This window comes from Acomys russatus, chromosome 22, assembly GCF_903995435.1.
Source record: "Acomys russatus chromosome 22, mAcoRus1.1, whole genome shotgun sequence".
Classification (NCBI taxonomy): Eukaryota; Metazoa; Chordata; class Mammalia; order Rodentia; family Muridae; genus Acomys; species Acomys russatus.
Window position 1 is genome coordinate 6766315 of NC_067158.1, and position 23555 is coordinate 6789869.

The 23555-nt window shown below is 41.6% G+C and overlaps 1 protein-coding gene across 5 annotated transcripts in view; it reads left to right on the top strand.

Moving 5' to 3' along the window:
* Positions 1-2353: 2353 nt before the first annotated feature.
* Sanbr (SANT and BTB domain regulator of CSR) overlaps positions 2354-23555 on the top strand; it is a 51920-nt gene continuing 30718 nt past the window's right edge. For 3 of the 5 annotated variants that reach the window (XM_051164953.1, XM_051164951.1, XM_051164952.1), the window contains exons 1-8: positions 2354-2456; positions 4729-4858; positions 7471-7629; positions 11716-11899; positions 13720-13813; positions 16398-16636; positions 20831-20889; positions 22385-22545. In XM_051164953.1, the coding sequence (XP_051020910.1) occupies positions 7480-7629; positions 11716-11899; positions 13720-13813; positions 16398-16636; positions 20831-20889; positions 22385-22545 (887 nt within the window). In that variant the 5' untranslated portion in view covers positions 2354-2456; positions 4729-4858; positions 7471-7479. Of the gene's footprint in view, positions 2457-4728; positions 4859-7470; positions 7630-11715; positions 11900-13719; positions 13814-16397; positions 16637-20830; positions 20890-22384; positions 22546-23555 lie in introns of those variants that run through there. The other 2 variants (XM_051164954.1, XM_051164955.1) reach the window with 2 other exon arrangements.

Consider the following 23555-nt stretch of genomic DNA (forward strand, 5'->3'; position numbering starts at 1 on the left):
TGGGGCTCCCCAAACAACCCAGGCTGTTGCCCAGACTATAGACTTCTCTCCACAAACTGACAGCAGGGCCCCGTTGCTGAAAACACCCACACAACTCACTGAACATAGGAAAATCCAGCTGGTGCCTACACAGAGCCTTCACCCCTGGCTTCTAGGGTTTCGGTACAGGAAGGTACTCTGCAGGCTACCAAAAAAAAAAAAAAAAAAAAAAAAAAAAAAGAACAAAAACACAAAGTCAGCCACAAACCCTCTGGTTGACAATGGTGTCCTGCCCAAAAGATATGCTATTTTAGTGGTGGCACAAAGCTTGTCATCAGCCAGCCTCTGATTTGATTTAAAGCCCATTCCACAAGATAGAACCCATACCTAGCACTGCTTGGTTAACCAAGAACCTGAGACTACCCTAGCCCAGGGACCTAGGGTAAAAGCTACTACTGTTCTTAAAAAAAGAAAGGTTTTTTTTTTTAATTTATTTTAAAGAACTATTGTGGGGGCTAGAGAGATGGCTCAGTGGTCAAGAGCGCTGCCTGCTCTTCCAAAGGTCCTGAGTTCAATTCCCAGCAACCACATGGTGGCTCATAACCATCTGTAATGTGATATGGCACCCTCTTCTGGCTTGCAGGGGTACATGCAAGCAGAGCACTGTATACATAATAATAAATAAATAACTTTAAAAAAAGAACTATTGTGGGGGTTGTTTGTTTGTTTGTTTTTTTAAGTCACAACCAAAGGGCTCCTAATGTCATTCTGCTATTTTCATAGATCAGTATCTTGCTTAGCCATCAGAGATGCTTGCTCCTGCAGTAGATAGGAGCAAGCCAGACATTATGTGTGTGGGGGGGGGGGGAGGGTGACACTCAGCCCTAATGGGATGTATCCACCAAATCTCTCCCCTCAGGGCTCATGGTAGCTATGGAAGAGTAAGTAGAAAGAGTGTAAGCTCCAGCGGGCACGGAAGACACCCAGAAAACAAGGCCCTTTTATAGTATCATGATCAAAGCACATAAGGACTGGCAGAGACTGAAGCTGCAAGCACAGAGCCTGTACCGGGTCCTCCGCTCCTATGTCATGGCTGCCAGGTCAGTGTTTTTATGGTGTCTGACCGAGTTGGTCTCTGTTTCCTGTGTCTTCTTTTGGCCTCGTTTCCTTCTGTTTGTTTGTTTTGTCCAATCCTGAAGTGTTGATTTTGTTTTTTTGTTTGTTTGTTTGTTTGTTTGTTTTTTGTTTTTTTGTTATTTTTTTTAAAAGAATAACTGTATAAACCACATAGTGCTACCAGGGTGACTAAGCTAGGTAGTAGATGCACACCTGGCACATATTTTTAAATGCTCCATAGATGCTTGGCTTCCTTTACTCCGTGCATTAACTTGATAAATGAGCCCTTCACAAGCCTGGTTGTTAAAACCTGGGTGTCACGAAGCCTTCGAACAGTGGGTACTTGGCATGGGGAGCAGTGTCTGTCTGTCAGCAGCTCCCCACCTCGACTGTCCTAAAGCAGAGCTGTTCCTAGAAGGTGTGCTTGAGTGTCTTTTGGCGTCTGTGAGGATGCTGAGTTCCTCTGTAAGGGGTTGCCAGCAAGGTTGCTAGCGTGATCCAAATGTTGGAGTGGCTTTCCTGCTTCAGGTGACTTGGAGGCTTGGAGATGGGCAGCCAGCCTCTCGCCTAAGAACGAGACTGGGGCCATCAGCTCCCAGCAGAAAGCATCTGAGTCTCTGCAAAATGAGCACAGTGCTTCCTTTATGCTGCCAGAGCTGCTCTCTCTGCTTGCACACTGGTTTACTAGTGGACACTGTTTTGGTTGAATCTTGCCAAAACCAAGGCGGGATCGGCAACACCAACTCACATGCTGGCCTCTAATCCACTTCCTTCACTGCTCTAAGATTGGCATTTTCCACAACATATCTGAGAAGTCACCGGCTTTCCAGTTTACAGTATGTTTTTAATTGCCAGCCAACTGCCAGCATATAATTTTTCTGCTCTATACCAAAATGACAAAAGTCTACTCCATCCTTTTAATTCGAACTCCCTGTATCTCCCACATATCCCTCTCTCACAACGCGTTGGTCATCTAAGATCAAGCCCTGGGGATCTAGTTGCTAAGGGATAGGACGCTGAGAGGGTGGGGACGCTGCACTGCGACAGGCCTGAGACGAAAAGCCAGAGGGCGCAGGGTTGAGGAGCAAGGCGTGGCGGAGAGGTGGGCAGCGCTCCGGAGCGGCCCGCATCCGCCCACCCGCGGGAGCTCGTCGCTCATTGGGCCATCCTCTACGGTGCTAGCCTGCGATTGGCCGGACAGGCCGGAGCTCCGCCCCCTCGGCACCGGTGCGGGGCGGCCAGCTAGCGGGCGCGGGCGGGTGCCGCGGCCTCAGCCCGGCTCGTGCGCGGGGAGGAGCGCGGGCGGTGCGGCCCGCTGCAGGTGACACGGGCGCCGAGAGGGCCGCCGCGGGCCAGTGGAGGTGAGAGAGACGCGGGGGCGCCTACCCGGGAGTCGGAAGTGGGCGAGGGCCGGGAGCGCCGCCGCCCTATCCGTCCGTCCCGGCGGGCGGGCCGTGCGGGGCCCCGGAAGCCCGCGGATGCCCGGGCGCAGCCGTCCGCTCCGTCCCGCCGCCGCCCAGCAGCCGGTCCCGCCCGCGCGCCTGGCGACGGAGCGCAGCCTCAGCCGCCGGACTCCGGCCCTCGCTGTCCCCCGCCGTCCCCGCCGGGCTCCTTCCCGACGCCTTTGTCTGCCCCTCTCCAGCCCGCGCCCCGTGTCGGCGCCCACGCCGCGGGATCCGGGCCCCGTGGATGCGCCGCGCAGGGAGCCTCGGACCTGGGGTTGGACCGACTGGCTTTCCCGGGTGGGCAGCGATGTTACGTCCTTCAGAACCAGGGCTAACCGCCTAGTTCTCCTTGTAGGCGAGGGTCAGAAAGTCTGTTGTAGTTGAGGATGAGTCAGTGGTAACAGCCTCCCTCTCTGGTGTCAGAGGCCTTCCACCTGTCCCGGTATCCCCAACTCCTGCCTCTGCCTAACGAAAAAAAATCAAAAGCCCCCTTTTCATTGAATATTGAAAAAGCAGATACTTATGCATATGAATAAGCCAGAATATGAAAATAAATTCTTTTAAAGTGTAATATGTTAAACAATAGGATTTTAAATTTTTGGTAAATAATGTTATGCTTTAAACGCTTTTAAAATACAGTATTTTATCATGCATGAGCCAATCGAAAATTTTGAGCTTCAGATATTTTCTTTTGGTCATAGTTTTTTTTATACGTTTATACCTTTTCCCAGAATGACATGCATGCACCAGCTGTTCTGAGAGACTGCATGTTTTAGTGAAGATTACTTGTCAGTGCCTTACTTCTTATACCTATAGTCAGACCGTAAAGGAAACGTGCCTTAATTTAACTAGAGTACAGAATAGTTTTTCTCTTGATTGGAAAAATTCAGTTGTGTCAACAGGAAAAAAAAAATCACCGCTAAATTATTTCAATCACCCATAAACATGAATAAATGAGCATCATATTTGAAATATACAAGTTTTTAAGAATTTGATGGAGACAGTGTTCTTGACATTTTGATTAAGAGCTGGAGGTTTAGCCGTGCGTCATGGCAGAGGCAGGTGGGTCTCTGAGTTCGAGGCCAGCTTGGTCTACAAAGTAAGTCCAAGACAGCCAAAGCTACACAGAGAAACTGTCTCAAAGAGAGGGGGGAGGGGTGGGTGCGTGGCGATAGGTAGGTCTGGAAGTTAAAAGCAACATTCAAGGGGTCTTGAATTCTACTTTAGCCTGCGTGCCTGCTTTTTGTCCTTCTTGGTGCTAGCTGCCCAAGTCAGGGCCTCGCACCCACTCATCCACAGTCCCAGGTTCTAAATGTCTATTCAGGGCCACACAGAGTATAATCAAACACCCCTTTCCAAATCATGTGTGAGGAAAAGGGATGCATATATTACCCATGTACATAAAGAAAGTGTTTTATGTACTGAAAATTGAGTTTCCACATTTATTTTTGTATAGTGTAAATACTTACGTATCCAATCTTCAACTTAGACTAGGTTCCAGAATTAAAGATGAAAGGCCCAACCTAAGCTGAGTGCATCAGTACACACCTGTAATGGCTGTGCTCTGAGGCAGGAGGATCATGAGTTAGAGGCCATCCTGGCCTACAAAACAAGCCCCTACCCAAGGTGGATGAAAATTAAGTTCTGTGCTGGGCGATGCTTTCTAAGTGATTGAACTAATTCTTGAAGAAGAAGAAGAAGAAGAAGAAGAAGAAGAAGAAGAAGAAGAGGAAGAGGAGGAGGAGGAGGAGGAGGAGGAGGAGGAGGAAGAGGAGGAGTACATTGATAACAGGCAAAGTAGGATAAGGAAAAATAATCGGTGTAGTAAGTTGCGGCGCGCGTTTTGCATGTCAAGCCCTGTGCTGAGTGCTTTGTGGTATTTAGTTCTCACAATAGTCTCAAAGGCAGTTACCATTTTCCTTCAAGGCTGAAACAACTGAAATCCCTGGTTGCACTGCCGGGAATGGGGAGCCTGGGTTAAGTATTCACAGGCCACGTTATACCTTGCATTGACAGCGTACTTTATTTTACCTTTTGTTATCTTTATGAATCTCTTTAAGGATCTCAGAAACGCTACTAGTACTGCTACAAATACCCAGTCCTCACACTGCCAGGTGCCACTTCCCGTCCAGAGTATCCCCGTCCTGGAAATACGGAAGCTACCTCCTGTTTTACCTTTGTTTTTCAGATGAGGAAATTGAAACACAGATTACTTGAACCAGATGATGCCTGAATGGTAGAACCAGGGTGCAGAATTGCACAGTTTGACTTCAGAATTTATACTTGTAACTGCTGCGCTGTACTGGTCCTGCAATAAGGTACATCTCTCTGGAAGCTATGATTTTTAGTGTGTGTTTCTTTTGTGTTTAGATTTATTCATTTTTATTTTAGGTGTGTGTATGTTTGCTAGCTTGCATGTATCTGTGTACACCATATACGTGTCTAGTGCCCATGAAGGTCAGACTGGGGCATTATAGCCCCGTGACGAGTTATTTATGGGCAGCTGTAAGAACCACTGGGTGCTGGGAACCAAACCCAGGGTCTTGCACAGTAACAGTGAGTTATCTTAACTGTTGCTTTTCTCTTTTTTTTTTTTTTGGTTGGTTGGTTGGTTGGTTTTTTGGCTTTTTCGAGACAAGGTTTCTCTGTGTAGCTTTGGCTGTCCTGGACTCGCTTTCTAGACCAGGCTGGCCTCAAACTCACAGTGATCCACCCGCCTCTGCCTCCCAAGTGCTGGGACTAAAGGTGTGCGCCACCACCACCCGGCAACTGTTGCTTTTTAATATTTATGCAAACAAGTAGGATTATGCTATTGTGGCTGCCCTTTGGTGTCCTGTGGCAATATTTTATTTAAACAACTACCTAGTCCTAGCGACTGCTTGTACATTTCCACTCTAGTGTGGCCCTGTAAATGTCACAGCCCTAGGAAGTACCTCTTGTCTTTACATATTGCCAAATGTCACATGTGAGGCGCTTCCTCATCTTCAGAGCACTTCACAAAGTGGTCTCTTTGACTCTCTGCACTGTCAGGCATCAGGCTTTTAGTCTGCAAGAGATGACACTAAACTCAAACAGACCTGAGTGGCCTTTGCCCTACATTATGCCATCGTTTTCCCCAGCACAGCTTATGGTTTTAAGTGGTATTTCTAACCCAGAGCCTAATGACAGTTAAACTATAATCATGAAGCCATAAGCCTTCACCAGTGTGTTCTCCTATAATTGTGGCTTCCAACTTGATCTGTAATGCCTGACACCTAACAGAGTATTCACAAATGCTTGGGGAAAGTAGCGTGTCTTAAATCCACTGACATAGAGGGTTTCCTAAAATAGTTTAGCTTGGGATAGGAAGTTTCTTCCTTCCTTCCATTTTGTAATATCCCCAACCCACCCCGGGAGCCAAAGCTTTCACAGTTGCCTCATTGAAACATAACTGGCTTTACAGTCTCTTGGAGTTTGCCCTTTCCTATCCTAACCCTTCACCTCCAACTCACTACCTCTGCGTGCCATGCCCTCATGTAGAATGGAAAGAGCTTGGATTTAGATTGCCGTGAGACCCCTTAATCTGTATCTTATTAGGTCTATGGCATTGAATACATTACTTAACTCCTCCAAACGTGTTTCCTTATGTTGTAAAATTAGGACGAGCTCCTCTTTCATAGCTAGCACAGGCTCCTCTGCCTCTCCATGGTGTGACTCCATCTTGGCTCTTGGTTTTTCTGCCATTCTATCAATCGGGTTAGTTTCACATTGCTTCCGAAGATAAGGGCTGAAAAAGAACTTTCCAATGAAAAACTGTTTCAAACATAAAAATAACACTACTTGGGCCAGACATGGTGATGCACACCTTTAATCCCAGTGCTTGGGAGGCAGAGTTAGAGGCCAGTTTGTTCTACAGAGTAAGTTCCAGAACAGCCAAGTCTACACACGGAGAACCCCTGTTTCAAAAAATAAAACACACACACACACACACACACACACACACTACTTAATAGCCACAGACACATTAGCTGTTATGCTAAGTTGCCAGGCTGTTTCATTTTATTATGTCTGTAAAAGTTCAGTATGCTCAGCTGTGGTGCCATGAACGTTCATTCAGGGAAAAACAGGAGGGAATGACTTAGGAACAGAATGAAGTTATAATTCTTTTTTTTTTTTTTTTTTTTTTTTTTTTTGAGTCAGGGTTTCTCTGTGTAGCCTTGGCTGTCCTGGACTCACTCTGTAGGCCAGGCTGGCCTCGAACTCACAGAGATCTGCCTCCCCCTACTTCCTGAGTGCTGTGACTGAAGGCATGAACCACCCGAAGTTAGAATTCTTTGAGCAAGCTACATGTTTTGATGTCTTCACAGTTTGATTACATTATCTATGAATAGTCAGTCTATAAACGAGGCATGCTTAGTGAGTTTTTTAGAAAAGAAAGTATATCCAACTTTTCCTACACATTTTCTTTGGAAAAAATTTAACATAGCAGAGACAAAACACCCGAATACTTGCTACTTGGAGTCTGCCACTAAGGCTCTGCCAGCTGGCAGTGGTAGCACACACCTTTAAACCCAGCACTGGAGAGGCAGAGGCAGGCAGATCTCTGAGAGTTCAAGGCCGGCCTGGTCCACAAAGTGAGTCCAGGACAGCCAGGGCTACTCAGAGAAACCCTGTCTCAAAACAAACAAGAAACTCAATTCTTTGTTTTTATTGCATATTTAATCCATCTGTCCATGCTTATACGTAGCCATCTTTCAAGTCATAATAGCCAAAGCTTTTATGTTTGAAGAGATTTTGGATGGATATTCTGTGTTTGTTTTAGGTCAGCTGTATTTTTTTTTTCTTTATATAGTAGCAGGTAATTTTCAGGAATGAACTATAACTAGTCTGCAATGTTCTGGGAAGGTCTGAATTTCAGATGTAAATATGACTATGTTTTCCCTATTTCTAGCTCTAAAAGATGAGTCGTGGATATCCAGAAAACAACAATTTCCTCAACAATAATAACCAAATGGTATTGGACATGATCCTTTATCCATTAATTGGAATCCCTCAGACCATCAACTGGGAAACTGTGGCAAGGCTTATGCCTGGATTAACACCTAAGGAGGTGAGTAAGGATCCCCAGATATCTCCTAAGAAACAAAAGATGACAACAGCAGCACTTTAAAAACAGGACACCCCCCCCCCCATGTGAGATTTAAAGAAACGTCTAAGTGCAAAAAATTTTCTCTTTTATTTATTTTGTTTTGTGTGTATGAGTGTTTTCTGTGCACCGCATGCAAACAGTGCCAAGGAGACCAGAAGAAGGCATCAGATCCTCTGGAACTTTAATTTAATCCAACACTTGATAGTCAGTCAGAGGCAAGTGGATCTCTGAGTTTGAGGCCAGCTTGGTCTACAGAGCAAGTTCCAGGACAGCCAGGGCTACCCTGTCTCAATAAATAAATAGGATTCTTAAAATGTCCATCACTAAGGGAAATAGAAAGGGAACTTAGTAGAGGAAAAATGCACTAGTGCTAAGAGAAGGCAAATAATGTAAGAACACAGGCTGGCCGTGAACGCAGGTCTACCTTCCTCTGCCTCCCAAGTGCCAGTATATTCATGGCCTGCACCACCACCATCCTGCTATGATGAACAATTAAAGTATTTCTTGGTATAAATTAAATTATAAAGAGTTTGGGCTCTGAAATACTGATAGCCTAGTCATCTTGACAACATAGTTGACTTTATTAATTTTATACTCAGAATCAAACTTACATTTAAGAATTCTTATAGGGAAAGCATAGAGCCTTGGAATTCATTCACAGACACTAGTTTGAGAATCACAGACTTTAGCCTCTCTCTGTCTGTCTGTCTCTCCTCTGTCTTTATCTCTCTCTCTCTCTCTCTCTCTCTCTCTCTCTCTGTGTGTGTGTGTGTGTGTGTGTGTGTGTGTTATACAACATAACCCAGGCTGGACTGTCTTCTGCCTTAACCTCCAAAATGTTGGGATTATAAGAGTGTGCCACCATGTCTGGAACTTACTGTGTAGCCCAGGCTGGCCTGGCACTCATGAAGGTCTCCCTGCCTCAGCCTCTGGAGAACTGGGATTACAATATCTAATAATTCTACTTATTTAATTTGACTTATTTAATTTCAGTGTTGGGTCTTCTTGTTTTGTTACTTGAATTTAGGACTTCTAATTTGTCTTAATGTCACTGAAGTAAAAATCATGGTAAAACATCCCATCTTTTACAAAATACTAGGTTGACACAAAAAACAACAAAAACTATTTGTGTAAAAAATGTTGTTGTCTTTTGTTTTTGTTTTTGTTTTTTTGTTTTGGTTTTTTGAGACAGGGTGTCTCTGTGTAGCCTAAAAAAATGGTTTTGTACATGAGATAAAAACAAAGAATTCCATTTGATTCTTTCTGCTTCTGGGTTAACTCACTCATTATGATCATTTCTAGCTCAATCCATTTATCCACAATTTTCGGGAATTCCTTGTTTTTAATAGCTGAGTAGTATTTCATAGTGTATATGTACCACAGTTTCTTTATCCACTCTTCTACTGATGGACACTTAGGCTATTTCCATGTTCTGGCTATTATGAATAAGGCTGCTATGAACATGGTTGAGCAAATTTTCTTGTTGTTGACCATGTCTCCTGGAGGGGGAGACCTGGTGGCACTCAGAGGAAGGACAGCAGGTTACCAAGAAGAGATTTGATACCCTATGAACATATACAGGGGGAGGTAATCCCCCTCAAGAACAGTCATAGGGGAGGGAAATCATGGGAAAATGGGGGGGGGTGGAGAATGGGAGGATACAAGGGATGGGATAAACATTGAGATGTAAAAAGAATAAATTAATAAAAAAATTTTAAAAAAAACAAAGAATTCAAATATAACTCAAAACTTAAGAATGGCCATCTCTATCCTTTATTTCCTTAAAAAGTATATATGAATATCAGGTCAAACCCAGCAGGGTAGATCTGCCTTAAAATGTTACCTACATGGACTCCAAGTAGACCACAGGACCACAGTATCCATACGGCCTTAGGAGGCTCCGCCGTCAAGTGGGCGACAGTGAATTTCTCTCAAATGGCAAAGAGTAAGACAAGGACAGAATGAAGGGGGAAGAGGCTCAAACTTATCTTCTTTCTTTGTAGCTTGTCACCCCTACTTTCTAGGAAAACTCCTTGGCCTCCACTGTGACCTTGATGCCATCTTCACCATTAGGTGTGGCCTAGTCTGCGATAAGTTTATTTCCATCAGTTCTGCTACCTTCTGTGGCCTCCTTGGCACTTTGGCATCTTCATATGTAGAGTGCTTTCCTAGTACGTGGAGGCCCTGGGATAATCCTCAGCACATAACAACAAAAGCCCAAGATACTCAATGGAAGAGAAGAAAAAGAAAGTGTAATGTCACAAATCAGATCCTCCATGAGTTTCTTCCCTCTGAAGGGTGGAGCTGGTCTCACCAGGGCAAGGGCTGCTGTTTAGTGGCTCACCTAGTACTATCAGACCTTGGCTTCTTTCCCAGTTCCAGGGTAGGGTGAGTGTATGGCCATAGCACTCATAACATGCCCAGTCTCATTTAATCTCCAAAGAAACGTCAGACCTGATTAATACTTACAGATAAGAGAATTAGGTGTTATTCCCAGTGGAAACACAGTACAAAAGAAAAGCCAAGGATTTTCCTTGCTAATATTGTCACCTGATAACAGATGCCTGCCAAGGAAATGTGGCTGATGAAAACAATCTTCAGTCTTCTTCAAGAGAATATACTCATGGTTCCTTTGAGTTAAGCATGTTTTGCCATGTTTATTTAAGTATTTTATGGGCTGGAGAGATGGCTCAGAGGTTAAGAGCACTGTCTGCTCTTCCAAAGGTCCTGAGTTCAATTCCCGGCAACCACATGGTGGCTCACAACCATCTATAATGAGATCTGATGCCCTCCTCTGGCATGCAGGTGTATGTGCAAATAGGGTGCTCATATACATAAAATTAATAAATAAATCTTTTTTTTAAAGTGTTTTATGTCTATGCATATTTTGTCTGCATGCGTGTGTGCACCGTGTACCTGGTGCCTTGGAGGCCCTGCATGTGTGTGTGCACCATGTACTGGGTGCCTTGGGTGCCTTGGAGGCCCTGCATGTGTGTGTGCACCATGTACCTGGTGCCTTGGAGGCCCTGCATGTCTGTGTGCACCATGTACCTGGTGCCTTGGAGGCCCTGCATGTGTGTGTGTACCGTGTACCTGGTGCTTTCGAGGCCCTGTATGTGTGTGTGCACCGTGTACCTGGTGCCTTGGAGGCCCTAGCACTAGAATTAACAGATGACTGTGACCTGCTGTGTGGATGACAGGAACTGAACTTGGCTTCTTTGAAGGAGCAGCCAGTGATCTTAACCACTGAGGTATCTCTCCAGCCCTGAATTAAACACGTTTTTAAATAACAAATTCTACTCTTTTAAAGGAGAAAAAAAAATTAAGTTGCAGGATTTTACATATAGAAGTACAAATTTTGTTTGTGTTTCCCCAACAAATTAATAATCACAAAAAAAAAAAGCATAGAAAAGTATCTTTAAGTACTAAAGAGATGGTTCATGGTTAAGAGCACTTGCTGTCCTTACAAAGAACCAGGTTCAGGTACAGCGCTCAGGCAGAGGCTCACAGCCACCTATAACCCCACCGCAGGGACAGAACACCCTCTCCTGGCTTCTGTGGGCATAAAGCAACTCACATGGTATACATACATGCATGCAGGCAAAACGCTTATACACACTAAGTAAAATAAATAAATCATATTCAAAGAGAAAGCAAGAAAATGTTTTTCCATTAATTTTTTTACTTTGCCTTATACATAGTTATATAACCTTAATTATTGAAGCTGACTACTCAAAACTATAAATAAATACCTCTTCTCTCTTATAAGTTAGAGCACGCAACATATACATTAAAATTTATTGACTGAAAAAAATTTATTGACTGAAGATTATCATTCATGATTATTCTTATATTACTCAATGATAATATGTATTAAGATTATTAAGATAGTAAGCATGTATAAAATCAGTATGTGCTTTAAAATCTTTTTTGATTAGCACAGGGAGTACCGCTCTAGCGTTTTTGACAGAGTGGTTTTGTTTGGTTGGATTTTTGTTTTCTTTTGTTTGTCTTAACCTCAGTTTTTACCGTTTTATGTCACTGCAGTGTGCGAAAAGGTTTGACGAGCTGAAGAGCAGTGGGAGCTCACCTGTGGACAATCAGTACAGCCCCTTACTGGCTGCTGGAGAGGGCCCTGTTCAGACGCTAGCCACCTACATAAAGTCTTCCCTTCTGGACACGCAAGGAGACTTCCAGGAGACAGTGGATCAAGATACAGTCTCCAAAGCAGGTAAGGCTGTAAAGTGAAATGTAGTACTTGTCCTTCCGAAAAGTCTACGTTTTGGGCCGGGCGTGGTGGCGCATGTCTTTAATCCCAGCACTTGCGAGGCGGAGGCAGGCGATCGCTGTGAGTTCGAGACCAGCCTGGTCTACAAAGCAAGTCTAAGACAGCCAAGGCTACACAGAGAAACCCTGTCTTGAAAAAACAAAAACAAAACAAACAAACAAAAAAATCAAATGTACATTTTGTACATTGTAGTCAACCTTCCTTTCTTAGTTTAAAGCTAATACAGACACTTGTGTAAAACTCTTAGTATTTTTATCTTTGTCAATGTTAAAAAAATTCCATTGTCTTTGTTGTTTCTCAAAAAACTGTAAATGTATAGGTTAGGTAATATTTCATAACAAAATGTTGACTATACCTTATTTACTTCAGTTTGTCAACATAGTTTTTCACATACTATTTATTTGTTGTTTGTTTGTTTTGTTTTGGAAAAAGGGTGTCATGTACCCTAGGCTGGACTTGAACTCACTGTGTAGTTGAGAATGACCTTGAGCTTCTGAGTTTCCTGCCTCCCGTCTCCAGGGGCTGAGAGGTGCTTGGGTCCTCACACCCAGCTGTCGCAGCGCTGGCGGGTGAGCCATTTGTGCTCGACAAGCCGTCTACCAGCTGAACTATATGTCTAGTCTTCACTACTTATCTTAAACGAATTTAACATAGTTGTTTTGTAGCAAATTTATATTTTCATTTTCCCTCTTGTTTTCATAGTTTATTTGTAGATTTCCCATTTAAAGAGTAACAGATTGTTCTTCTCCCAGAACTAAATCAAAGTCAAATTATAAGTCCAGCTGTACTCTGACCTATGAATTTTACATTTACTTTCGTTTTTTGGAGACAAAGTTTCATGTACCCCAGGCTGGCCTCAGACTTGTGGCGTAGCTGAGGATGACTTGAACTCCTGATCTTCCCAAGTGCTAGGATAAAGGAATACACCACCACGCTTAGCCACTTTTAAATTTTGTTTTGTTTGTTCGTTTGTATGTTTTGAGATAGGATCTGTCTATGTAGCCTTAGCTGCCCTGGAACTTACTATATAAACCAAACTGAGATCCACCTACCACTGCCTCCCAATTGCTGGGATTATAGGCATGTGCTACCATGCCAGGCTACTTAAAAAAATTTTTAGAGACTCTTGCTCACATCCTACATCATCTTTTTTTACAGTCTTTACTGCAGTTAACAGAAATTCAATTAACACAGTGACAAAGTTGAAAAGATGTTTTCTGAAATTTTGAAAATCACAGGCTTTAGAAGCCCTCGGAACCAGTTACTTTCATTTCAGCAGCAGTCAGAGTATTGTAACAGAAATTTCCTTTGGGAAGAAAAGCCTATGCTGTGCTGTTGAACCCGTGACTTAGTTTGGCGCACTACATCACAGTCTTTTGAAAATGTTCATTGTAACTTTAGCAGTTTATGATTCATTTTCTACTGTTTCTTCCATATGTCTTTAAAATATTAATTTTAAGGTGAGAGATGCCACCTGATAAATACCATCTTTGTTTGTTTGTTTGATTTTCAAGACAGGGTTTCTCTGTGTAGCCTTGGCTGTCCTGAACTCCCTGTGTAGACCAGGCTGGCCTGGAACTCATGGCAATCCACCTGCCTCTGTCTACCAAGTGCTAGGATTAAAGGCGTGCGCCACCGCACCTGGTCCCGACAGATACCATCTTAACTGCCTTGGAAACCATGTGTCTACCGTGTAACCATCCATCTCAGCTAGAAATGCTAACCCACCCCTCTTTCTGTGTATGTCTGTTTCTGTATTTAAGGAAGACATAGTATAGCTTCCACAAGGAATTGCTCTTCAGAAAGTGAAAACTGTGCTGCCCGGAATGCTGGAGAGGAGCCCGGAGAATCTGCAGGGTAGGAGGCTGGTTGTTTGCTAGGAGAGACTTAATGCTGACACTGCCTCTAGCCATGAGAGGGTGGTTGCTGGTCATGTCTATCAGTTACCATACGTTAGAGGGGTACATCACACATTAATTGCTTAAACCCTGGAGTCAGAGTCATTTATGCATGAATAACAAAAAAAAATCTAACATATGACTTGCTTGTGTTATTTATAAGTTTTGGAGAGTTTTTTTCATTCTTAAAAATTAATTGGCATATTTTTTAAAAGTTAGAAATAACATCCATTAACATAAAACATTGGAAAGTAAATTTCAGTGCCCAAAGTTCTCAAACTTTATTAATGATATTACAGGTATATTTTAGAACTATTTGAATATAATTGCTATATAAATATTTAAAAATCAGAATATATCTCAGTATGCTTCAGGTTGACAATTTGTATTGTTCTATGTGTTTCTTATACAGTAAATTGCATGCATAGTAAATGTTTACTTGTTTTGACAAACAGTGTACCATATAACTATCACCTAATGAATATACAAAGCATTTTTGTCGTCTCTGAGGTTTTCTTCCTGCACCTCTAGCTTTGGTAGATAACAGCTTTATTAATCTAACGTTCACATACCACAGCATTCATCTGTCTAGCCAGCTTTCTTCCCCACTGTCTCCCTGCTATGGAGGACTGGACCTAGGGCAGCTACTGCACATGCCAGGGAGCACTCAACCGCTGAGCTTGTTTGCAGCCCTTTTAGAAATTATCTTGAGTCAGACTAACCAGTTTCCAGGCTAGCCCTGAGCCTGCGCTGTCCCTCTCCATGAGCAGGAGTGTGCCAGGTGAGCATGTGCCACATCAGTGAGTATGGCCACCAAAGGATGATTTGTAGGAATGGCTTTCAGGTTTGGCAACAAGTACCCTTTCCACTGTGCCATCTTGTTAGCCTTCTTTTGATTTTGATAGAACATTGATTATATTACTTTTTTTCATATTCCAACCTTATATAAAAATACTTATTTTGTATTTAGAATTTTTAAAATTAAATTAAACACAAAGCAATTCACATTTATAGTATACTATTTTTTCCTGTTTATTCCCTTTTTGTAATGATATGAAGACAGTGCATCACACTGTTTTAGATTTTTTTCTTTTTGTTTGTCTGTTTGCTTCTATGTATTCTATTTGTGTGTATGTGAAGGTGCCTGTGGGAAGCCAGACGACAGTCTTGGCTGTTATTTCTTTGTTATCATCTACCTTTTTTCTTTTAAGATATATCTATTTACTTATATGTAGATGAATGCTCTATCTGCATGTACACCTGCAGGCCAGAAGAGGGCATCAGATCCCACTATATAGATGGTTGTGAGCCACCATGTGGTTGCTGGGAATTGAACTCAGGACCTCAGGAAGAGCAGACAGTGTTCTTCACCTCTGAGCCATCTCTCCAGTCCTAATTTTTTTTTTTTTTTTTTTTTTTTTTTTTTTTTTTTTTTTGAGTCAGGTTCTTTGTGTCCTGGAACTTTCCAGGTTGCTAGACTCTGGAGTTACAGATCATGTTAGCACATTGAGTTTTTAAAAATGGCTTCTGGGAATTCAGCTCCATGGACTTTACCAACTGAACTCTCTCCTACCCCTACTTTTTCTTTTTTAGTTGACTTTCATATTTTTGACCCACTCAATAGCCCAGGATGGCCTAGTAAAGACTGGCTTCCGACTCACGGCAGTCTTACCACTTCAGGTTCCCGGCCCTGGGATCACACACAGGAGCTGCCGTACCTAGCAAAATGCATCATTTACAAAGAAGATAAATTCAAGGAGTGTGTGATTTTTGGAGCAAACTTTCAGATGCATTGTCTAAACTTACTAAATCATTTTAAGTATGCAAATAAGTGCATAGTCTTAAGAATTCTGTGAGTATTAGTATATATATTTCATAAATGCCTGGACCCAAACTTTGTTGATGCTAAAAATAGCTGAGTAAGTGATACTGTTTTTTATTTTGATTCTTTGTTTGTTTTGTTGGTGGTGGTTTTTTTTTTGTTTTTGTTTTTGTTTTTTGTTATTTTTTTAAGAATGGGTTTCTCTGTGTAGCCTTGGCTATCCTGGACTCACTTTGTAGACCAGGCTGGCCTCGAACTCACAGAGATCCCCCTGCCTCTGCCTCCTGAGTGCTGGGATTAAAGGCGTGCACCACCACCGTCTGGCTTTTATTTTGATTCTTCAAGGAACCATTTTAGATATGTTTTCTTTTTCAAGTGTATAAAGATGTTAGTCATTACTCAAGAATCAAAGTCTATTATTAACTTGTTCTTTGGGAGTTGAAACTTGAACAATCAAATTGAGGTTGTGTAAAGCAGTAGTTCTTTAGTAACAAGATTTTTTAATTTTTTTATTAAGTAGGTAGCTTACTAAAATTAATGATAATCTGAGGTAGAATCAGATAGACAAGGCACGAGGAATTCTGAATGTCAAGCCCTGTAACACAGGCCTTTGTAGTCCTGCAGAAGCAGCCGTCCCCTAACGTGCACTAACTGTCAGCGCTCTTGCCTCCTCCTCTCACACCCTAACACTCTCGTTTCTGTGTCACGCTCTCTTACAAAGGCCAAACATGGTGATCCATGTGTGTGATGAAGCCAAAGACCTCAAAGAGGACTTTATCTGTCCCCGGGATCTTCTGATATCAGAAATGAAGTACTTTGCTGAGTATTTATCCATGGACGCCCAGCGCTGGGAGGAGGTGGACATTTCAGTTCACTGTGACGTTCACATTTTCAACTGGTTGATAAAATATGTTAAAAGGAACACTCAGGAGAGTAGAGACTGTGAAATCCCAGCTTTAGGTAAAAAACAAGCTGTTGCTTATTTTGTAGTGAATGTTGTGTGTCATCCAGTAGCTCTTTCAGGTGTAAACAGATACAGGAGTGTATTGAACGTTAGTGTTTATTCTCATATTACATACACTGATGTTTTACACACCCGGAAAAGGGTCCTAGAGACCGTCTAAAAGGATGTCAAGGTCAACAAAGTTCACACAAGGTTGGGTCAGAGCATGAAAAGGCAATGGTGTGTAAGACTGTTGAGCTTTATAGCGCAAATCAAAGCAGGGACAGCAAGCGGATCATCGTTTTCTCCGATACCGTGTGCTCATAGTTATGGAAGGGGAGGGGAATGTAGGCTCGCTTGTTCTTGATGAAGCAGTAAAAACGTCTTCGTTAGTTCCAGCCGTTGGGCGTCCATTCTTTGGGAATCTCGTGATGGTCCTCCTCACTGCTGATGCTCAACAGTGTGTGGTCCTCATCACTGCTGATGCTCAACAATAGTGTGTGGTCCTCATCACTGCTGATGCTCAACAACAGTGTGTGGTCCTCATCACTGCTGATGCTCAACAGTGTGTGGTCCTCATCACTGCTGATGCTCAACAGTGTGTGGTCCTCATCACTGCTGATGCTCAACAGTGTGTGGTCCTCATCACTGCTGATGCTCAACAACAGTGTGTGGTCCTCCTCACTGCTGATGGTCAACAGTGTGTGGTCCTCATCACTGCTGATGCTCAACAACAGTGTGTGGTCCTCATCACTGCTGATGCTCAACAGTGTGTGGTCCTCATCACTGCTGATGCTCAACAGTGTGTGGTCCTCATCACTGCTGATGCTCAACAACAGTGTGTGGTCCTCAACACTGCTGATGCTCAACAACAGTGTGTGGTCCTCATCACTGCTGATGCTCAACAGTGTGTGGTCCTCATCACTGCTGATGCTCAACAGTGTGTGGTCCTCATCACTGCTGATGCTCAACAATAGTGTGTGGTCCTCATCACTGCTGATGCTCAACAACAGTGTGTGGTCCTCATCACTGCTGATGCTCAACAACAGTGTGTGGTCCTCATCACTGCTGATGCTCAACAACAGTGTGTGGTCCTCATCGCTGCTGATGCTCAACAACAGTGTGTGGTCCTCATTGCTGCTGATGCTCAACAACAGTGTGTGGTCCTCATCACTGCTGATGCTCAACAGTGTGTGGTCCTCATCACTGCTGATGCTCAACAGTGTGTGGCACCTTGAGGGAAAGGGCCTATACAGCTGAGCTCTGAGCTGTACCAGCTGACTTGGAAAAGTAGAAAAACATGCTGAGACAAGAATATTGCCATGAGTTCAAGAACAGCCTGGGCTACAGAGTGAGATTCCTTCTCAGAAAGAAAAAAAGAATCAGATCATGTGAATTCTGCAGTCATAGCTTAGACATTGAGATTTGCAGAAAATGTCAATGAGTGCCACTCACTGTTATTTTTCATTTTGAAGATATTTTTCACAAAAATATGTTTATATGTAATGGGGTTTTATATTTTAAAACTGACTTCAAATTAAAAAAAAAAATATTTATATAGTATCATGCCCGCATGTGTGCCTGCACACCAGAAGAAAGCAACCAGATCTCGTTATAGATGGCTGTGAGCCACCATGTGGTTGCTGGGAATTGAACTCAGGACCCTTTGGAAGAGCAGATATCTCTCCAGCCCCTAAGACTGACTTTTAAAGATTGCTATTTACATAATTTCCAGCATGGTAAATACTGACACATGAATAAAAGCTGCTTAGGAGTCTCAGTTTTTAAGATTGGAAAGGAGTCCAGAGACTGAAAATTTGAAGTCGGTGTCTTAATGGTGATAAAACAACTGCAGTGGATGTGCACATGTGAAATGCCATAGTGAAACCCATTGTTCTACACGTTAAGATACTAACTGAAAGGGGAATAACTAATAACCAGACTTTCAATGGGCATACATTTATATAAGAAATAGTAAAATCTATGTTCTGTGATAGCAATATCAGGGAATTTCCAAACACATAATAGAGCTTGGGAGGATGGCTCAGTGGTAGAGTGCTCACCTCGCATCCATGAGGACGTGGGTTCAATTCTGAGCACTGCAATCAAACAAAACTACTATTAATATGCTTACAGTATTAAAAAGATGTATAAAGTTTAACATTTATTACATTATAGTGACCACACTAATAGGAAAGATTTCTAAATTAAAATACTTTAAATGAAAATTCAAATGTTGCGATTGTTAATTCCAACTTGCAGCCAGGCTGGAGAGATGGCTCTGTGATTAAGGGCGGTGTTTGCTCTTCCAGAGAGCACAGGTTGGCTTCCCAGTATGGCAGCTCACGACCGTCTATAACTGCAGTCTTAGGAGATCCTGTGCTCTTTTCTTTCTTCTCAGGTACTGTGTGCACACAGTGCAGACATACATGCAGGCAAAACACCCATATACATTTAGTAAATGTTTTTAAATTTTTGAAATGTCTTTTTAAAAGTTCAAGCCAAAGACCACATTTCAGATTATCTAGTTAGGAATACATGCATACATATTTATATAAGTGTGTATATATGCATGCCACCTCTTTTATGGTAAGTAGTGCACATATGGCAATTGTTTGCTGCAGCATGTTCATGTGCATATAGTAAGAGCAAAAGAAATAGAGGAAAAACTGTTTATCTTTGGTTTAAGTCACTGCTATAAATATAAAGGTTTTTTTTTTTTTTTTTTTAAAGAAGCAGTCTTTATCCGACCCAAGAAAATACAAGGATGCTTAATTAAATCTCCTATAATTATGGTTCTTAATTGAATGGTGTGTCCTCAGGTACAGTTTTCCAATAAGCTTTCCCACCAGCTTAAGAACCTCTAACTAGGACTGTTATTTGGGAAAGACTGGAATTACTTACCCGTTGGTCTCCTATAAGGGTTTAGGATGATTGGCAGTACCAGAATGGTGGGAAATGGCTGGATTTTCTTCTTAAATATATTTCATAGAGATAATAGATTTACCTCCTTCCCCTATCTGTGTGCCTAGAGACTCACTTAGTGTGGCAGTAGTGTATAATTTCAGCATTTGTCAATAGTTAATTTTTATTACATTTCAGATTTTTATTAGATTAAAAAAAGTATTAATTTAATTTTATGTACATGAGTGCTGTATCTGCATGTACACCTGCAGGCCAGAAGAGGGCATCAGATCTCATTCTAGATGGTTGTGAGCCACCATGTGGTTACTGGGAATTGAACTCAGGACCTGTGGAAGAGCAGACAGTGCTCTCAACCGCTGAGCCATCTCTCCAGCCCTAATTTTTCTCACTGTGACTTTTTACATGCCATTGTGTTTAGCTAGAGTCTTTGCACTCAACATGAATCTAGTTCAAGGCCAGTTTACTATGTTTCTCTATACCCTATGATTTAATGTTAAATTTTCTTTCTTTTGTATATCCAAGCTAAGTGATAAAGGTAGGGGTTTATCAGGTATTGTTTTAAAGAAATGGAAATCCCAACTGTTTGATTTTACCAAAGAAGGCTCAGGAGTCAGATGCTGGGGTGAAAGCCTGCTAGCTCAGAGAGGCAAAGAAAGCACCCAGCAGACCTACCTATTCAGCTCACGCCCCAATGGAAAAGGCCCACAAGGCTCACTAGCTCAGCCCAGGAGGAAAAGGCCAAAAAACCCAAGGCCAAAGGCTTGCTAGCTCAAGCTCAAAAGCCTGAAAGCTCCCTTCTTCTTATCCACAGTCTTTGTTGTTGTTGTTGTTTGAGATAGGATTTCTCTGTGTGATAGCCCTGGCTGTTTTGGACTCACTTTGTAGACCAGGCTGGCTTCTAACTCACAGTGATTTGCCTGCTGAGTCTGGGATTAAGGCCTGCACCACCACTCCCAGTTTATCCATGCTGTTTTAAATACCCTTCAACTCAAACTCCCTCCTACTCTTTAGTCCTTGTCAGCGGTTACTTGCTCCGACTACTGACCTAGGGTTGACTTTATTAGATCCTGTGTGCAGAAGCTCTTTGACTAAAGGTGTATGCTAAGGCCAAACCATGGCAAACAAGAAACAGGGTTTTCAGCTCACCATCTTCGGGTTTACAAAACCCACAACAATTAGGGTTTTTTGTTTTGTTTTTTAATTAAAGTAACATACTCTTTTAATATGAAAAGGGAAGTTTGAGTTAAAAATGAAAAGAAAATTTCATGTGTTTTTCTTTTTATTAGAACCAGGAAATGTCATTTCAATCCTTATTTCTTCAGAGTTCTTGAAGATGGATTCATTAGTAAGTATTCATTTTAAAAATCTAAGCCCTGCTGGGCATGGTGGCACATGCCTTTAATCCCAGCACTTGGGAAGCAGAGACAGGTGGATTGCTGTGAGTTTGTGGCCAGCCTGGTCTACAAAGTGAGTCCAGGACAGCCAAGGCTACACAGAGAAACCCTGTCTCGAAGAACCAAAAATAAATAAATAAAAATATCTAAGCCCCTTTATTGACCTAATGCTTTTCCCTCTTTGAATGTATAGAAAGCAAAAATAGTATCATTTTTAACAATAATCTGTTCTCTTGAGAAGGAGTTAAAACTACTGGGTATCATTTGTATGTTATTTCTGTAATTGGAACAACCACTGTATAATTTGAGACTAAGCAGAATAAATTTTATTCCAAAAGATTTTTGTCGTATAACTAACAAAAGGAAAATTAATTGGAATACATTTTGTTTTACTATTTAAATCATTTTAAGTGTGTTTTACTCTGTGTCTCTCATTTATAGTTCAATGAGCAAAATCTAAATATCCAGCTACTAAACAGTGTGGTTTTGTGTTTACATCATAGTGCACATCTGTTGCTTAAGAATGGCTGATCAAATATAAAGCTATAATTTATACATATCTGCTCCAAGCTATAATATTAAATAATATGTTTATTTTCTTATTTATTTAATAAATAAATACCTGGGCCAGCCTAGGATACATAGACTTGATCTCACAAAAACAAAAACAAAAAAAATCTATAATTCAAATGGTTTCTTATGCCTTCATGGTTGACATTTTGTAGTTATTGTTTAAATAAATATTTGGGGTTTGCTCCTGATAAAACTCCATAGCAGTATAGAGAGTAGAACACTGCTTGGCTGTGCTGTCGTGCGCTCATTGGTTTGTTTGGAGTTTAATAGGTACTGTATTCCCCAGCCAGCTGCTTTTATTGGTTTCAAGCAAAGGCTATAGAAAAGGAAAAAAAAAAAAAAAAAAAAAGCCGGAGGTTGGAAACCTAAGCCCTGAAAAGATTAATTTTGTGCCATCAGTACAGTATTTGGAAAAAAATATGAGATGACCCTCTCTTTACTGTGACACTAAATAAATCCACCTCAGGTTAGAATCAGAGGGATGTGAGAGAGCAAATTAAATGGGACTGAGAAAATCCTTAAATGGCTGAAATTTGGTTTCTCTTACCTACAAGAATGAGACTTACTAACTAAGTTTAACTATAAGAAGTCATTTGAATATGCACTGTAGCATGCAGAGTAAGAGTTGTACCTGCTACAGCCATTTAAAATATGCTATTGCTTGAGATAAAGGGAATTGGAAATAATTTAGCTATGTGTGTTTATAATTTTTACCTATTAACAGTGTAGATCAACACAGTTGGCAAAACCCAGTTACTGGCTATGCGTATGTGGGTTAGACTTTTTGTCACTTTTATGTTTGAAAGGTATTACTCTGACAATATCATTTGTATTACTATTTTTAACATTAATTTTCTATTCTGTGTTTTTCAGGTTGAACAATGTATTCAGTATTGCCACAAAAATATGAATGCCATAGTAGCTGCTCCATGCAACATGAACTGTATCAACGCAAACCTTCTCACCCGCATAGCTGATCTGTTCACACACAATGAAATCGACGACTTAAAGGACAAAAAAGATAAGTTCAGGAGGTAATCTTTAAACTTTGATTTTAAACCTAATATACTTTGTTAAATATATTTCTATTTAATTTTAGTGAAATTTCTATTTTAAAATCTATATAAAATATACTCCTATTTTATTTTTAACTAAAAAGCCAGTAGCTTATGGTAAATCTTAATGATTTAAATGTTTTTATTACATTTGGTTTTAGTATGTCTGTAGGGGGTGTGTGTGCGCGCATGTGCACACGCACAGTACACCAGAGCACATGTGCTCAGGGGACCACTTACCAGAAGAAGTTTTTTCCTTCTACAATATGGATTCTGGGGATTATATTTAGGTAATCAGGGTTGATGGCAGATACCTTTATAGGCTGAACCATCTTGCTATCTCTTTTGTATAATGAATATATGGTGATAAGATTAGGGCTTCATTTTAAGGCAACAAAGTGGTATGATATGAGACCAGCAGTGCCCATACCTTCCAAGGGCCATTGAGCTCAGAGCAAAATTATACCTAGCAAGGCGCGGTGGTGCCCATCAATTTTAGAATCTTTTTTAAAAATTTATTTTATGTCTATGAGTGTTCTATCTACATGTATACCTGCATGCCAGAAGAGGGGATTAGAGGGTGTAGATGGCTGTGAGCCACCATGTGGTTGCTGGGAATTGAACTCAGGACCTCTGGAAGAGCAGACAGTGCTCTTAACCGCTGAGCCATCTCTCCAGCCCCAATTTTAGAATCTTAATAATACCAATCTCATTGTTAACAAACACAATATAACTTTCTACATACTTATTTAATTTCTCATTGTTGTTATAAATAACATTCTAATTTATTTTCTCTTAGCAAGAGAGTATTAATATTAACAAAGCCTACCCACTACCTAAAGGTTTGACAGAGACAGAGCAGACAGGAACACTTTAAAAGGCCGGTGAAGTAGAAAAGAAGGTAAAATCAAAGGGGCAGCAAATGACCACTATTCACGTACACAGGGAGGCAGAGTGGGGCCCTGGACCGAGGAAGTCTTCCAGGTGTT